Here is an 18,471-nt window from a genome sequence, read left to right as displayed (position 1 = left end):
TTTGGTGTCAAATATTGATATTGTTGTGCTATTAAAGGAAAGTGGAAGTTTTAAAAATAATAATGTTTTATATAGTGCTATTAAATCTAGATTAGTTCCCAATGTGTTAAGTGATGAAAACGATAAAGCTTTAAAAGCGTTTTGTGCAAAATATTGCTATAATCTGCAAAGGAGATGGCAAAGTGCTCATAGCAAAGAGGTATTGTTTCGTAAAAATAATAACGAATGGTTATCGTCGGAAATAATTTGGCCTGATTTCATTGCAAGTGCATTTGAAAGATACCAAGACTCTGTTCCTAGTACATCACGTGTACATGAATCTCCAGCAAAAGTGTCTACTGCAACGTCAACGAATGTAAGTCCAAGAAAACCATTTTGTGAATTAGGACGTAAGCAAAAAAAGAGACGTACGGAACATATTCATACAACTATGACTACAAAGGAAATATCTCATGCATGTATTATAAAATTACGAGAGGATGGTAATCAAGGAATAGCTGAAATCCTCGAACACCTACTTAAAAATCCACAGGATGTACATAAAGTAAAAGATAGACTTTTAGAAAAAAATGAAAAACCTAAATTTACTCCAGATGAAGCTTTGGGACTTGTTTTGTCCCTTAAATTAACAAAGTGGCAATATAATACTTTAAGAATAAGTATCAAAGAGAAAAATGTCGACATGTTCCCTTCCTACTACAAGGTGCAAAATGCAAAACAAGACTGTTACCTCCTGGGGACACCTGGGGACACCACTGATAAAAAAAAACGCGCTTAGTTCTCTACCTCAAGGGTAGTGCGGAAAAGAGAATGAAAATCAATTTACTCCAAAATCGAAGAAAATCGAAGCAAGTGATATATTGGAAAATTTGCCTAAAAAATAGCACAGTCGAATACCAAAAGCCGTTTCTTGAGAACTTTTGAGAATCAAAAGTTATTCACATAAAATACAATTTCTTCATACAAAAATAAATTCAAATCGTTATAACTTTAAAAATATTAGGTATAAACAAAAATCGAAAAGAGGAAAAATGTCTTGTATTTAGTGGTAGATTGCAAATCCGTTATTATTTTCTGATAAATTGCTCATCAATTTTCGTGAGTCCCTAAGTCTATGGAAGCTTGATTTCAGCCCATCGTGCGCCGGGAAACTACCGACACACAACAACAACACTATACGAAGAGTGTCGCCGCGGTATTGTACCGAGACCAGTGCCGATACTCCGGTACTAGCCGAATTCTTCGTACTTTTATGAATATGAATAGAGTCGTCGCCGAGCGGACCTATTCACGTCTCTGACGTCACACATACATTCAATCTGTACAATAAATTAAGACACAAACTGCGCCGGCCGGTGACGGATCGATGTCACGCTGTTTACGAGCGGACCGAGCACTACGTGGCTGAGTACGAGACGCCTCATTATTTAGTGTGTGTTGTTATAGCTGAACTAATTGTGTTCACCAAATAATCAGCATCGCTCACCAAACTATCAGAGTTATCAGTCGCGACTCCACACTCCCGCTTCCGTTTGTAATTATCTAGCTAAATATTAGCCAGTGAGTTGGCAAACATTAAACATGTCTACTTATGTACCTATACATACGTGTTTATGCCAAATATCTTATTCATTGTTTCTTACAAACCTAATTTAATGTTTATAACATAATAAAATGTCGTTGTGGTGTCAGCAACTTGTCATAACGTCATGATAGTCACATTCACGTAACGAAATGGTCCTGAACAAACTACAGATCTACCCGTACTTATACTTTGTCTGCTTAGTTGTAGGTTTTTCTTTCATATTACTTTTCGTGGGCTGACCGTCACGCACTGTCCTCACGTCGCCCCTCCATAGCTCCTGAGCGTGCCTCCTCTCAGTAATGGCGGTCGCGGACACGTGTACTGTGTCCACACTTCTCCACACCAACAGTTGTAAAGTACACTGATGCGATAGATTGAGGATTTTGTCGTCGACAGCTGAAATCTGTTAATAACAGAGAGCAGTAAATTTTCTTCCTAAACGGATTTGCTACCTTAACTGATTTTGATTCAAATCTCTATTCGGTTCCGTAATGGTTTTTTCGAATCAAACCAAGATCGAGTATCTGTCCAGTTATCCAGAGTACCTTCCGATCTGGATCGATTGAAACAGAACTCCATTATGTCAGTTACCACGGTACGCGTACGACAGATTCGCGACATCGTAGTTCAGAAGTAGGTGAACAAATTGACTTTGATGAAAAACGGTTGTTTACAAGAAGTTAACAGGATAAGCGTCGGTTACGAAGCGGCGGCGCTCGGTTCATCAAGAGCGGTGTTATCGTGAGGGGGTGTCGGGGATCACGTCCCGTGATTCAATTATAAGTGGGTGCCGCAGAGAGCAGGCGGGACCGGCCGCGCGGCTCTGGTCGCGGCCTGATGCTGGCCCGACGACAGCTTACGAGCTGCGAGAGTTACGAGTCTTGTTTCAGATTATAATATACTGATGTATTATTGCGCTCCGTCCAGCCCACCAATATGATTTTGTATTTCTTGATTACTTACAATACTTAACTTATAATGCTCATAATTATGTTACGAATGGGATAATCTCTCATAAATGCGTTTAAGAAATATTATTCTCACTTTACATTTAAAAAAACATAAATTTATATAAAAAAACAAAATATAAAAATAATACGACTTCCTGTGGCTGTTCGCGTATAATAATTTCTTTTGATGTTTGCCGTAAAATAATGTAAAAATACATAAGACAGGTACTGTGTAAATTCTTTACGTTCACAACATGTGAATGGCGGCGCAGTCACGTCACTCGGCGTACTAGCGATGTGTCTGTCTGTCTGTTGTTTACATCACGGTAACTAAAACTATGTGCGGAGCCGGTACACTGGGCAGCGAGCACAGAGTGTGGGTGGACTGTATTGTTGCTGATAACTGATAGAATAGGGAGGTAATGTCACACTAGCGGTGGAGCGGCGCCACATGTCGGCGGGTTCCCACGGCGTGACGTCACGCGGGCCGCACGCATCGCCTGTGACGTCACACGTCACTCGCCGCGCCTTTCGCGATCATGTTGTCACCACTATTTATTACGTGCTAATGGGATACTGTGGTTCCTAAAGCCCTCAGATGTACCCACGCACGACTACGTGAGTGTGCGTGTTTTAGGACAGTATCTATATATTAATACGTGATGCCAAAACTTTGTACCCCTTTTTACAAAAATTGCGAGGACGCACGAGCATAAAATTTGGCACACTTATAGTTTATGTGCAGGAGAAGTGCAGAACGCTAATATTTTTCAATAATAATGCTTATAAAGTACATTAAATCAATAAATAAAACATTACCCACACTACCATGCCTTTCACACACACATGTTTCTTTTATATTTCATTTTGTCCATAGACATAAAGTACTGACATTGACATTTCAAAAATACATATATTTGCCTATACATACTCTGTGGTCAAATGGTTTCTTTTGATTTTCATTTTGTGCATAGGCACAGAGTACTCAAAAAAAAGTTTTATTTGCCTCATTTAATATAATTTTTTTTTTAATAATAATGCGTAAAAAATACATTAAATTAAATCAGTTAATAAAACATTATACTAACCAGCATGCATTTGACACACGCATACATACTCTGTGGGGTCTGTGGTCAAATTGTTTCTTTTGTCTATTATAGACATAGTTGAAAAGTTTGTTTCCCGTAGTTTTATTGAATGTTTAAACTTTTAAAGTTATTTAAAGTTTTTTTATAATGTTTGAATATTATATTTTAATAATGTATATTAAGTCACTTACAATTTAAATTTATTATATGGTCGAATTTCGACCACTCGGCGACCACTAGTTGTATTTTACTCTACAAGTACCAAAACGAGATGCGGCGACAATATAACGTTCCTTTGTATCCATGCTGGTAATGTTTACGACTCTCCTCATATACGTCGTCATGATTGAAAAATACACTCTTGTCCATAAAGCGCCCGAGGTTGTAGCCTCTGCGACCCTCGACCCAGCCGGGGTGAGGGGTGTGTCGGGGCGGGGGGGGGGGCAACAGGTGGTCCTCACGCAACCACTGTGGAGCCACCGCGGTTTAATCCTCTTTGTTTTATAATGAGTGACGAATATATAATCTAAGGCATCATTGTAAAATTTCAAAATAGCAACGATCCAAGAACCAGTCGTCTGGTAACATTATTTTCATAGTTCTTAGCATATAAATAACTTAAACATGAAATTATTATAATGTGTAGACCGCAGTTAATCTAAATTAGTATCGGTCGCCGCTGGAATGCGCCGGCGCCGCGCGTCGCCGCGACCCATTGAGACGCTATTACAGTACAGGGCGCGTGCGCAGAGCGGCCGACGCCTGCCCCGCGACGCGTGCGCGCGCCACCCGCGGTGCAGCGGGACTGACTCACTGCCTGCCGGCTGGCGGCTAGTTAGCGCCGCATATTATAATGTTTCACTTTATTAATTATCTGGCGGATGACCAAATCATAGCCATCAATCTTACCGGCTGCCACTCAACTATTTCTTCAGGATACATATTAGTCGCGTGGTGTTGATCTACTGCGGCGGCTTGTCTGCGCTCCGGCCGATGTAAACACAGATGAGTATCCGTTTTTTACGATGTTAACATTACGTTCGACCAGTAAAGTGCTCCGTTAGCGCTGTGGACTCATTTCCGGTGCGCGGGCGGCAGCTGGGGGTCGCCGGTCGCCGGGCGTGTCAACTATACCTCAGCGGCTGTCTAACAACAGTAGTTTGGCTACCTGCGCCCGTTAAGATTAGTATCAACACTGAACACTGCTCGGAATGTCGCACCGATGTATTATGTTTCACGTCAAGGATTCCTTAATGCTAAAATGGCTGTAACAATTCGGAAAAAAATAATTTTATGTTAATAACACAAGGAACAATCGTCGCCTAACCTCGACCTTTATTTTTAGTATTTCTTATTGCGGCAATATCGACACATCTCTGCGAAAACTTCAACTGAATAACTTTCAATTTATGAGATACAACCTGGGAACATACGGACAGGCAGTGCCGTCGTGCACTTTCCGTAAGTCTATCCGACGTTCCTCTGTAATGGGGTTTCGTTGTTACCGTTTGGGTGGTGAACTCTATAACTTGGGACATGTGCAGCACTGTCCGTGCTCCTCATATAAACCACTTTATGTGAGTACTAAACACGAGAGCGTCGCTCTGAATGTCGGTGGAAACGATAAAACTTCTTCAATCAACATTTTATGATCGTATGAATTTTATCGCGGGTGTAAAGGGCACAGGTGCGGGGCCCTGCTGCTCGCCCTACTAATGACGGATACAGTGACGGGTCCCACCACCTCACAGCTACCCAATAAATAAACAAGTCAACAAATAACAAGGCAGCAGGTCTCACTACACCAGCGCACATTGGCACTTGGAGAGTTCACTCTGGAACTAAGTTTAACAGCTGACCAGAGACCTTTATAGATGTAGTAAGCTCCTCAGTGACCACACGGCCTGGAGCTCACCGCGCTCCCCGTGATCCGGCGACACTCAAAAAATTACATAACTCAAGGTTATAGTCAAATCAAATCAAATCATTTATTCATTTGCGAATATGGGTACATAGAAGTTCTTAAATATTATAATACTGCACATAACCATATCCCACCTACAAAGGCATGCAAACTACACAATATTAAAAATCACTGCAGACATAAAACATTGTTTTGTTAAATCTAAATCTTATATATTATAATCTTAAGTTATCCTCTAGGTATTCTGCCACATTGTTATATGCTTTTCTTAATAATAATAACTAATCATTAAACTAATGTACACTATACACCACATAGTAATGTGGCTAATAATATACGCAGCTTACTCTGATTGTAAGATACGGGCTCTGACAAGGTAATCGTTTTCCTCGTGTAAGTCACAAGCCCGCGTCCCTGCCCGCGTGCCACAACCTACCCCACTGATCGTATCAGTCGTAGTACCAGACTACAGACCTACTACTATCTGCTCGAGATCGGTCCAAACCAATTGCGCTACACGATGTCGACGAAATTGCTGATCGGAAAATTGTAAGATAAGTTTATCGAAGAAAATGTAGAGAAGTAACGAGAACAGAACCGGCGCGGACGACAGCGGTATCATACGAAACGCTTCGTGTCGCAGTTTTATGGATTGGATCGGGTTAGATTTTGGGTAGACACACAGGCACAGACAGACAGCTGGGTCCCTGACCCCACCAGCTCGCTCTAGTCGCCAGCTGATTTCACAGGTTTCATATTTTAGAACAATTCAAGTGACATAGCGAGTCCATCCATAGTTTACACTCACACGACTGCACGTAAATGTATTCTGAGCGTGTTGCATCAGCGCGGAGGGCAGAGGTCGGAGGTCCAGGCGGAGTGCTCTGCTGCATTATGCTCCAGGGGGGGGGGAGATGTCTCCGCACGATTAGCAACACACATACACTAACAACCTGTTATTTTTATCTTTTTTACAGTGCACTCACTCTTAATAGTTGTAGTAATCTTAGTATATATAAATCTTGTGTCACAATGTTTGTACTCAATGGACTCCTAAACCAGTAAACCGATTATAATAAAATTCGCACACCATGTGCAGTTCAATACAACTTGAGAGATAGGATAGTTTAAATCTCAAGTTATAGACGCAATTTCTTCTAACCACGCGGACGAAGTCGCGGGCAACAGCTAGTATACCTATATTTTGCTATCACTGTAATGCCTACCTTATGTTTGCCGTTGTTCCAGGCCCGCCGCCGCCGCGTCACCGACACCGCCGTGAGTATAACAACATACTGCGTGGCAAGTGACATGCAAAACCAAATTAAACTTACGTAGTAAAGATTTATATATATGTATACACAGCTGGTTAGCAAAACATCAGTAGGACAATTGACAGCAAGTAGTTTTGAAAAATACTTTTTGTGTGAAATGCTTCCTGTTGTAAAATTATATTCACAAAACACGAATAATAAATAAAATAAAAAAGGAGCCCTTCGAAAGCTCAAGTATCCATTAGTGCGGAGTATTTAACTTGCAAGGAAAAATGGTGTCAGTGGGCCATAACGTTAATGTATAAGTGAGGCCGACACTAAACCGCCCTTGTTTTGAACATCAGCCCGCTCAGGGCGAGGGGGGGGGGGAAGACTCGGAGACAGGATTTATATCCAATTTGTGTTCCTAAATCGGCCATTTCGTAAATATCACGGCAATACAAGTAACGTGGAGGTGCGAGCCACTTTTCCAGCCATTTGTTACGCCGTCGTTATGGAGTTCGGTAGATTTAGTGCCCGACTGTCGCTGCTCCGGACTGAGTGCGATGCGGCCAGAGCCCTGCCAAGTTGGATTTGAGTGGGGTTTGGCAATACATGACTCAATAATGTTTACGGATTTTGTCACCAGTGTTTGAATACTAGCGGTAAGGTAATTGAGTATACAGCCAAATTGACCACCACAATAAACTTCAATTTATTCTATAAGTTCCGTAGTTCGTGTCTCGCCGGCTCGCTGGTGCCGGCTTCAGATGTTTGCAATAGACTGCCTTTGTCGAGCCATTGTTAAAAGTTGTTGACTTTTTCGTCTTGTGTGCGAACATCGGCTGTCGCATCGAGTCGTACGAGAGCTGCCTGCTGACCACTCAGGCCGACTGTGTTGTTTGCTTTTATACTTTTACACTCTGCAATCACAAACGTAAGATACATACTCGTCAAATCAGTGCGCGCTAACAATTGGCATAATGGCATGTGACTGTGTATCGTTTAGTATCAGGCTGGTGCCAGACGGACTGGGCCCTACTTATTAGAGCAATGATTCAATTGAGCCCGGCTTTGTGTGGCACTGACCACCGCCTGTCAGCTGACACTCGTGTGCGATGTAGGTCAAGAGCTGCCCGCCGCCGAGATCACGATAACTGTCGCCGATGTCACCATGTTACTTACTTTACAACTTTTTACCGGGGATCAGTCCGTTATTCAAGCAACTTCTTACTAAGCTGTAAACAACATGAACACAATCTACTCTGACGACAAACACGTTGCGCTTGTCGCACTGACTAACTTAACACTATGTACTTATTTGCTATAAACTAACCGAACGCGTTATATTTAGAGAGCCATCTGCACGGCAGTGGACACTGCATCTCAATTAAGCTCAACATAACGGTAACAGATACTAGTATAGTGCAAACAGTGGCCCTCCCATGACGAGAGCGTCCCCGACTCAGTCGACACTAGCGTATGGCAGGCCGTCCGGGGTCGTACTTAGCTGGATCATACAGTTACTGACTAACATATTTCTGGAGCTTGCATTCAGAGATCGGGGGCGGGCCACGCTGCGTCTTGTGACGCCTCTCCATTATAATGTTGTGGGACACAGGTCGGCACTCCCTCGCCAGCAGACGCTCTTCACTGGTACAACGCTCGGGAGAGTTCCTACATTTGCATTCTGCTCGTTCAACACTGTACGGAAATTGCTTTTCCGTCGGCGTGCAAAGTATTGGCGAAGCGAATGCATAATACATGTCCTGGAGCTGCACTAGCGCGGCACCCGGCACCGCTCGCCTCCGCCACACTGAACTCATACAAAGTTATCCACTCAAATTAGTCAAAGCTCCCCACAATGCTAAATATATTCTAGAATTTTCTTAATAGGATTTGTTTCATGAAACTTTTGGCGATGATTTGGCGATTAGGGCGATGACAAGCGCGGAGAGGGGGGAGGGCACGGAACAAAGATGTGGCGGGATTCACGTAATTAAAGAAAGATTAAAAAAGGACACGGAGGGAGCCCGCACAAACTTGTGACGACAAGTCAAAATTGAAAATTGTTTTTCTTGTTATAAATTATAAACTGTCTAAGAGTTCTCGAACGATCTGTTCACTTAGTGAAGCTGTCACATTCATAAAGTCTCGTTAAAACACACCTGTATAGAGCCAACTGGGAATTCAGTAAATTGATTTTCGCTATGAAATTAGTATAAGTAGGTCAACTGTTAATTATTGGCAAAAGCACATTTTTCTTTAAACGCACACTTCATAGTCACAGCTATTAGTACAGCCCTGTGTGAAGCGATCACTTAACATTCCCGCGGACCGAGCACATTACTAGCCGCGCGTGATTTGTTTAGACGCGCGCTCGCATCACTCGGGGAGACACGTTAATTAGATGTGACAGGAGCTGTCAGTGCCAGTGTTGGTGTCATGCTCTGATTTATGTAAAGTAAATAAGCTTCGAAAAATAGAATACCCTTAATGATGGTTGACATTCAATAAAGAAACTTCATAAGGAGTTTCATTAGAATAACAGCAGAAATGGAAACATTACATAGTATCATTACAACGACTGAAGAAGCTCCCGATACTAATGTAAAGCACCATGATTAGCTGTCATCAAGTCAATCTCAGAGTACACATTAGTTGTGGCCGCGGCCCTTTTCATGTTCACTGGTTCGACTTATTAATAAACTTCCCGCCTTACATCTGAAACGATTCTTTTGGGAGCCGGCCGCATGTGTTGGCCCTGCTACATACTGCGCCCTGATTGGCTGACTCATGCGCTACTCTCGGCACTTTTGTTTTCGCTCTTCTAAATATGGATTGTATCAAGTTCATAACATAGACGAGTGCCAGCGAATGTGATGGGAGATGCCCGGCACGCGAGCGCTGCTCTTGTCTCATGTCAATATAGTTTAATAAACAGATATTATACATAACTAAATGACTCAATTCATGATGTCGGCGAACACAGCACACAGCACACCACGTACGAGCAGAGTGTGTCGGCTCGCAAGTATTGCCGCGCACTACACCGATGTTACAGATAGACACTGTGAACATTACTTATCGGTTTCGGTTACAGATAATTTCTTATTTCATATATCTGATAGCATCGGCTTCTGTTACGGAGCTCTATAACGCCTCTCACACGTACTTCAAACAAAAGACCTCCCAACTGCCACCTCCAGTTTGTTTGTATGTTTGCGCTCGTCATCAAACTTAAACAATGCTCTCGAAGGTAAAGGTTCAGTTCCGTGTGGATTCATACGCGTGCGCTTATTAAAATTAATTACAGTGAGTGTGTGACACACACGGCGGTCGCGTAATGAGCCGCACGTTATGCAGGCGCCGGCTCTCCGCCCCGGGGGTCAGCACCGACGCAGGACTTGTTCCCAACCGATATCTGCTAAACGCCGGTACTGTATACTTGTGGATGTTTGGTGACACCGGCTCGTGTCGGTGCGCCGCGCGCCGGGCAGCGGGCGATATAATCTGCTGCGCCGAGGAGCAGGCACGCGCGACCCCACACTGTTGCATAGGCACTCTATAACTACGATAAGTACTATTACGAAATCAATCAAATATTTTGAGCAAAATGTTCGACGAGCCAAATCGGCGATATTACAATTAACATACTTACTTTCGCATTTTTAATACAAGTTTACCCACACTTGTTATCTACATTCATGGCAAACCAATATAGATGATTCTGGTTAGAATTCACGAACTCATAAGCTACTCCACCCTCCAGTCAATAAGGGCACGCCATACATTAAGTGCCTGCGACGTATACATTCCTGCACGTACATTAGGTGCGGAGTGCCTCAGCCGCTGATTGCGCGCGGGTTCCCGAGAGCATTCCTTAAAAGCTTCATCGACGCGGCGTAATGTACGCGCCAGGCATTACCCTGCCTCCAGCTCCGAGTAGCGTATCAGCGTTGGCGTCACTGTACAGGCCTCTTCAAAAGGTCCACTGAAGAAGGCTAACACAAACTTGTTAACTTAAGGACTCAGAGCACCCACCGCACTGACTCATATGTTCTAACGTATATACGTGACCTGTCACCAGCACCCGAGCCCCTTGACCAGTTTCCGAGGGCTGACGTCACAGGTCGCGCCTGTAGCACTTTATCTCCTGATCATTTTAGAGTAAAACTTTCCGACAGATTTAGTTGTTACTTTGAAGAACTTATACAATTACGTAACTCTGACTAAAGTTAAAATACGAATTGGATGAACGACTTATTTCTGGCTTTGTTATGGCACAAAGATTCAGATCACGCTAGAGAAAATACGCGCTCTAGCGAACAGGCGGAAACCGAGAAATAATTAGCATTGGCATAATATAACGTCGCATCGAGTGTATGTCGATACATTGTGGTCGCTGCTGCAAACTATGGCTGCTCGATGCTGTACTGGTGTCGGTTGCGTCGACGACAACCTATGCAACTTTTTTACAGACTGAATATATATACACGTATACTCATTTTTAGAAAACAAAACTATGTTGCATAAGGGGTCAGGATATTGGATATAGTATGAGCACAGTGAGCGGCTACAAACCTGGCACTACATGAGGAGACGCCCCTAGAGTCGCGACTGCAGTTGTATTTACAGCTACCTGTATGGTCGGTAAAGGGGTTGACCGCTGTCTATCAACAACCCTAACTTGACCTAGCAACCTAGCCCTATTTATATTGTAATACATAGTGTACATAAAGACCATATTACAATTACGTATATTAAACTATACATGCGTGAGTATGCAAGGTAAATTAACGCACTTGTGTGAAACAATTTATACAGTCCAATGACTTTGTGAAAATAACCAGCGGTCACTAATCCGCTGCGTCACATCCTCTCCGAAGGGCGTGTGAACAGCACCTTAATAATTACAATAAGACTGCAGCATTTATTTATAGGTAATTCTCAAAGCCACCTGTTGGTATAACTAAACCCATTCGTTTCTTTCGTTAATACCCCCCTTGTTCCTATTCTTACGTGAGGCATAATAGTAAACAAACTGACGTCACAACGTGAGGATACAATTCAGTGTGTGAAGAGTTACCCTGTTATCGTATGTAGGATAGTGCAAATAGTTACTATATCAGCTTCGAGTATGGAAGAAACACATTTTAATAAGTTTACTGACTTAAACATATGTAACGTGCTCTGTCAATATATTTTACAAATGTTTTAGTTCTCGACTGAGCAAACCGTTTCTCCTCTTATTTCAGAGGCCGCCAGCACTCATCACCGCTCCGCTCCGCGCGCCCTCCCCGCACGCGCGCACTCCGCTCCGCGCGACCATGAGGTTGGTCAGACCTGCGCTGGCTTTAGCTCTAGTGGCCTATAAACAAAATGCCATTAAGCTCAATGTTTACGTGTCATGTTGAAGTGACAACAGTTTCCAGTATGTATGTATGTTTGTGTGCGCGCCCTTTACATCGCTCGTACGAGGCGCACGCAGCTCTCCGCTTCCGAAAGATAAAGCGCTGGCCGGGGATTACCTCGTGCCCCGTACCTCGCTGGTTCCGTTTCCCACTCGCGTTCTGATTGCAGCAAAACACTATTGAGGGATTAAAAAGCCAGGTAGAGACAGGTTCACACTACACCTCGAAAAATTAATGAATGTGTATGCCTAAAGAAAGGATAATGGATCCCCTTGTACTCGTACCTTAGCAAATAGTTTGGTTTATACCCTAGCAACAAATAAAGTGCTAATAATATGTTATGTTATTTTAAAGTATAATAAAAACAAATTTTCGCTTTGTGACGCACGGAGCATCTGTGTCGTCTCCTCCCCGTCCCCGAGCTCCGGCAGCGGCGCCGCGGCCGCAACACACCCGGCTTATTTGATTACCGTCCGGGGATGTGTCACTAATTAACTTGTCACAAACAGTCAAACAAACAAATTCAATATAAAAGGCCCCGAGGGTAAGAACCAATCTTGAATGTGTCAACACGGTGGTTACTACGACTCACTACGTACAGAACGTAGTACCACTTAGCCAGACCAGAACAGCCGTGCACCTAACTGTTGCCTAGTCCGGACTTCGGGGGATAGGCTCGGGATTTAGATATTTGCAATTTGACAAATAAAAGAAACCATCTCTGCAAAACTGACAATAAGTCCCTCTGTTGCTGTACTAGGATTTAATTCTCTATCTGTAAGGCAAAAAAATATTAATTTATATAAGTTTTAAAATCGCTTCACGTAATAAAGCTGACATTGCTAGGGGTGGGCCTGTTTATCAACGCACAGTATGGAATATTAGTTTATTGTGGTTGACGGAAATGTGATTACTGGCGGAAGGAAGGCGCAGGCTCGTGATAACGTCGTTACTCCGGCTGCAGCCTTCCTGCGAGCACTCCGGGCCAGCCCGGTCCGCGCCAGTGCCAGATTGTGTGTGTATGCAGGGTCACTTTTACATTCTACACACAAGCACTTCCAATACTAGTTGGTATGAGACAGGAAAACATAAACGATCGCTAAGCTACATGTGGTAACTACTCGTACATGTTTTCTGTTTAAAAAACACATTTCTGTGCACATTTTATAAAAAGGTTTATCACCCCTGTAGGTAGTACCTAGGAGAGGTATCCATGCCAAGACAAATAGTTGTTAGCGTATCAAGCTGAAGCCTACTTTATTACCCGTGTCGCGGTACTTGTGTAGCAGGCCCTGCGTAGCGGGCCCTGCGCGTAGCAGCATCCGCGTAGCACCATCCTTTGTAGCGTCGTCAGGCATTGTTAACGTTATTTATTTTTATAGTAGGTATCATCGTGAGAATGATTAATTATTGAATGATGCAGTGGATTGCTACGTATATCGTGGGATTGCCAAGTGTCGATTATAAAAGAAAGTCGCAGAACCAAGAGAGTGAGTGTGAGTTATTATTACACATCCGAACTAGTTATGTGAAATTAACTTTATGACTTATTTAGATAGGCAAAATGTGACAATTCATTAAAACAATGCCTTGCAGTACATGAACAATGTAACTTGTAAGCAGTAGTACAAGTAGGACATGTTGTGTCGCGCAGGTGATGGCGGCGCCGCCTTGAGTCCGGCGCGCAGACAGCGCCATGGACGACCCCGAGCGCATCGCGCGCGAGGCCGCCGCCTGCCAGGCCGCCAACAACGGCTCCGCGCCCGCCGCGGGTCTCTACTGCGAGGGCACCTTCGACTCGTGGCTGTGCTGGCCGCACACGCCCGCCAACACCACCGTCTACCGGCCCTGCCCCGAGTTCGTGCCCGGCTTTAGTCCAGAATGTTTGTAACTTATTATGACTATTCTTTTCATACATTATTAACATGAGGGGCTCAGCTATAACTGCATTAATTGATCGATCACAGGTTAAGCTACGCTTGACGCGGTCGGTCCTTAGATAAGTGGACCATCTTTGTCATAACGAGTTCCGCCGTTTTTCTGAAGACACGTTAAATTATGGGTCCCTGCTGTTATACATACATCTTCGGGAGTCGTTTAGGGTAGTCAAAATATTATAGATGGGAAAAGGCTAGCATGACGATGATGATTTAATTATTAATATAATAATCACATTTCTTCATCCTATTTCAGTGTTGGCGCACAAGGAGTGCACAGCCAACGGCACGTGGTGGCTGCACCCGGCGACCGGCCGGCCCTGGTCCAACTACACCACCTGCATCAAGCCCGAGGATGTCAGTACCAGCTTGCGAGCTGCGCGCCGCGCCGGCTAGTGGTAGTCGTCGGCGGAGCGCAGCTGACTGTGTTCTTGTTGCAGGACGTGAGCGACATCATCGCGGTGTACGAGACCGGCTACAGCGTGTCGCTCGTGGCGCTGTTGCTGTCGCTCGGCATCCTGTGCTACTTCAAGTGAGTGACACGAAACCGCGCCACTGCGCCCCCACGCCCCCGCCTGTGTCCCTGCTCATCGTGTGTGTTGTGTGCAGGTCGCTCCGCTGTGCGCGCATCACGGTGCACATGAACCTGTTCTTGTCGTTCGCGGTGAACAACTCGCTGTGGCTGCTGTGGTACGGGCTGGTCGTGCGCTCGCCCGAAACTCTCACTGAGTCGCCGGTGTGGTGCCGCGCGCTCAACGCCGTGCTGCAGTACGCGCTGCTCACCAACTACACGTGGATGCTGTGCGAGGGCCTGTACCTACACACCGTGCTGGTGAGCGCCTTCGTGTCCGAGCGGCGCCTTTTGCGAGCGCTGCTGGCGCTGGGCTGGCTGCTGCCGCTCACGTCGGCCGCCGTGTACACGGGGCGCCGCGCCGCGGGCGACGAGCCCATGTGCTGGATGGACGAGGGCTCGCCGCGGCCCGAGCTGGCCGTGCTAGCATGCGGCGCCGTATTGCTCAACGTGGGCTTCCTGTGCAACATCGTGCGCGTGCTGTGCACCAAGCTGCGCGCGGCGGCAGCGTGGGCGGCGCGGGCGGCCCGGCGCGGCCCTCGGCCACCGCGCTGCACGCGCTGCGCGCTACCTGCCTGCTGGCGCCGCTGCTGGGGCTGCAGTACCTGCTCATGCCGTTCCGGCCCGACCACACGGCGTCGTGGTGGCTCGCCTACGAGTACGTGTCGGCGCTCACCACGTCGCTGCAGGGGCTGTGCGTGGCCGTGCTGTACTGTTTCTGCAACGGCGAGGTGCTGGCGCAGCTGCGGCGGCGCTGGCGCGTGCTGACGTTCCGGGCACGCGCCAACTCGGCCACGGCGACCACGGTGTCGGTGAGTATGTGCGGCGCGGGCGGCCGCCGCTCCACCGTCACCACGTCCGCCTCACCCCCGCGCGTGTTGCAGTTCGTGCGCTCGAGCGCGCCCGCCGGCGGCGAGGACAAGGTGTGACTGGCGGCCGGCGGCGCGCCCCCCGCGGACGCCGCCACCGCGCCCGAGCGCCGCCGCAGCGCGCGCCACATCCGCTTCGAGTGCGTCGACAGCGACGACGACGCGCCGCCCGACAAGCGCCTGCTGTGAGTGCCGCGCTAGTGCCCCGCCGGACACTTGTAGTGCGGAAGTGATTATAAACTTTATGCTAGAAGCTGGTGTCGGCTTTTACCCCTGATATAGACTTTTTTTCGTGACAAAGTAGAGGGTGTTATCGAAAAGCTCTGTATATAATTGTAAATATTTTTACAGAATATAAAGGTGTGATAACAATGTTCCTTTGGCTTTTAATGTGCGTTACCTAATTACCAAAATTACAAAATAATAAAGCTACATTTCAGATTCCTTCTATTGGGAAATTTATTTGTCTTACGCCTACAGCGTCTTTGAACTAGTTTATCTTTCAACCACTTAATTGATTGGAATGTCTGTTTAGCAAATTAATGTGTAACACTAATGGAATATATTTCTCGGAAATTCTTGTAGAACAAGCGAATCATAAAGTAGAAACAGTAAATCAGTCATAAGTCACGGTCCGACATTGTGGTATAAATATAGTTGCGGCCTATTGTCTCCGCGTACCAATCAATTGGCAAACGCATCGATACTAAATTAAACCGCAGTCGATTGTCAGAGTGCGCTATAAATACTGATCACCGGCGCGCTCGCCGCCCCTTATATGGGCAGCGGTGACACCGCGCACCTGCGCCGGGGTTAGAGGTCAGGGGTCAGAGGTCGGGGGTCACTGATACACATACGCTCAGTTATAAAATTATATTAAACAACATACACTTAAAATAGTTCACTTACATGATAACGCAACAGCGAGCAGTCTCCGACAGAGAGTATAAAATAAATACATTTGTTTGGCAACAAGTACAAAAGTTGAACGGAAGCGGAAGTGATGTTGACGCGGGCTGGAGGGCGCGCGCCTAGAAGCACTTGCGGTGCACGATGCCCGGGCCGGACTCGTCGTACTCCTGCTTGGAGATCCACATCTGCTGGAAGGTGGACAGCGAGGCCAGGATGGAGCCGCCGATCCAGACGGAGTACTTCCTCTCGGGGGGAGCGATGATCTTGATCTTGATGGTGGAGGGCGCCAGGGCGGTGATCTCCTTCTGCATCCTGTCGGCGATACCGGGGTACATGGTGGTACCACCCGACAGCACGGTGTTGGCGTACAGGTCCTTGCGGATGTCCACGTCACACTTCATGATGGAGTTGTACACGGTCTCGTGGATGCCGCACGATTCCATACCCAGGAAGGAAGGCTGGAAGAGCGCCTCGGGGCAACGGAACCTCTCGTTACCGATGGTGATGACCTGTCCGTCGGGCAGCTCGTACGACTTCTCCAGCGAGGTGGAGGCCGCCGCCGTCTGCATCTCCTGCTCGAAGTCCAGCGCCACGTAGCACAGCTTCTCCTTGATGTCGCGCACGATCTCGCGCTCCGCTGTCGTCGTGAATGAGTAGCCGCGCTCCGTGAGGATCTTCATGAGGTAGTCGGTGAGGTCGCGTCCGGCCAAGTCCAGACGCAGGATGGCATGGGGCAGCGCGTAACCTTCATAGATGGGCACCGTGTGTGAGACTCCGTCGCCGGAGTCCAGCACGATACCGGTGGTACGACCGGACGCGTACAGCGACAGCACGGCCTGGATCGCCACATACATGGCGGGGCAGTTGAAGGTCTCGAACATGATCTGCGTCATCTTCTCTCGGTTAGCTTTGGGGTTGAGGGGTGCCTCTGTTAATAGGATGGGGTGCTCTTCTGGGGCCACACGAAGTTCGTTGTAGAAGGTGTGATGCCAGATCTTCTCCATGTCGTCCCAGTTGGTGATGATGCCGTGCTCGATGGGGTACTTAAGAGTGAGGATACCTCTCTTGCTCTGGGCCTCGTCTCCTACGTACGAGTCCTTCTGCCCCATGCCCACCATGACACCCTGGTGGCGCGGGCGGCCCACGATGGAGGGGAACACGGCGCGCGGCGCGTCGTCACCCGCGAACCCGGCCTTGCACATGCCGGAGCCGTTGTCGACTACCAGCGCGCCCGCATCGTCGTCACACATCCTGGCTCAGTGAACTGAAGACAACTCCAATATAGCTCCACACACCTGCAACACACACAACACCGGTGAGCGCTACGGCACCAGCACTCGTGTTCACTGCCGGTACACTGCACTGAACCTGAATTAGTTCTATCGATCGATTTGAAAGCTATTAATAAGATAAAGATGGATGCGATCTAATTCCAGTGAAGTGCACGTAGCGGACAAGGAGAGACACTCACGGCGCGGAGGCAGCGGTCGCAGCGGCGGTAGTGAGCGCTGGGGGCGCGCGCGCGCACTATATACGCGCCGCGCGCCGCCACTTGGCAGCCGCCGCAGCCCCTACAAGGCGCTGGCGTTAGCCGCGGCGAGCCCGCACGGACGCCCGACTGCCATTTAAGACCATCATCCGCATCCACGATACCTAATTACATCGCTCACGGAAAAAATAGCTATTAATGAGCTCCCGTAGGCCACAATATTTATATCGTCACCCGTGACAGACGCGCCGCGCTCGCCCGCCGCTACGCCCCGCGCCGGGACGCACCGCTACACATGGGCTGGTGCTCCGCCACCTATGCATGTACACTCCAGTACCTTCCCTAATACAGCACAGTTACCTAATAGAAACCTTTCAATTACTTGAATACAACTACAAAAACTGTTTACTTTGTTTCTCGTTTTACTGTGCCCGTTGTTCTGTTTACTCTATAATTTAATCTGCAAAAAAGATCTTTCT

At 46.7% G+C, this 18,471-nt stretch overlaps 2 protein-coding genes across 2 annotated transcripts; one reads left to right on the top strand and one right to left on the bottom strand.

The window, feature by feature from the left end:
- Positions 1 to 6,885: 6,885 nt before the first annotated feature.
- On the top strand, positions 6,886 to 15,651 carry LOC113501709 (calcitonin gene-related peptide type 1 receptor-like). The gene is given in 6 exon segments (XM_026882911.1): positions 6,886 to 12,135; positions 13,869 to 14,097; positions 14,408 to 14,508; positions 14,592 to 14,683; positions 14,761 to 15,218; positions 15,221 to 15,651. Coding segments are annotated over 5 exon segments (1,269 nt in total). The 5' UTR covers positions 6,886 to 12,135; positions 13,869 to 13,910.
- Positions 15,652 to 16,550: 899 nt separating this feature from the next.
- Positions 16,551 to 18,060, bottom strand: LOC113501708 (actin, muscle-type A2). The gene is made up of 2 exons (XM_026882910.1): positions 17,975 to 18,060; positions 16,551 to 17,798 (listed from the first exon to the last, which is right to left on the bottom strand). The coding sequence occupies exon 2, from the start codon at positions 17,751 to 17,753 to the stop codon at positions 16,623 to 16,625; it is 1,131 nt and encodes a 376-aa protein (XP_026738711.1). The 5' UTR covers positions 17,754 to 17,798; positions 17,975 to 18,060; the 3' UTR covers positions 16,551 to 16,622.
- Positions 18,061 to 18,471: the final 411 nt, after the last annotated feature.

Source organism: Trichoplusia ni, chromosome 16 (assembly GCF_003590095.1).
Source record: "Trichoplusia ni isolate ovarian cell line Hi5 chromosome 16, tn1, whole genome shotgun sequence".
NCBI lineage: Eukaryota > Metazoa > Arthropoda > Insecta > Lepidoptera > Noctuidae > Trichoplusia > Trichoplusia ni.
This window is presented reverse-complemented; position numbering and strand designations above follow the sequence as displayed.

Bases quoted from the DNA above. Each gene is read 5' to 3' on its own strand.
- LOC113501708 (XM_026882910.1), bottom strand. From the start codon at position 17,753: ATGTGTGACGACGATGCGGGCGCGCTGGTAGTCGACAACGGCTCCGGC.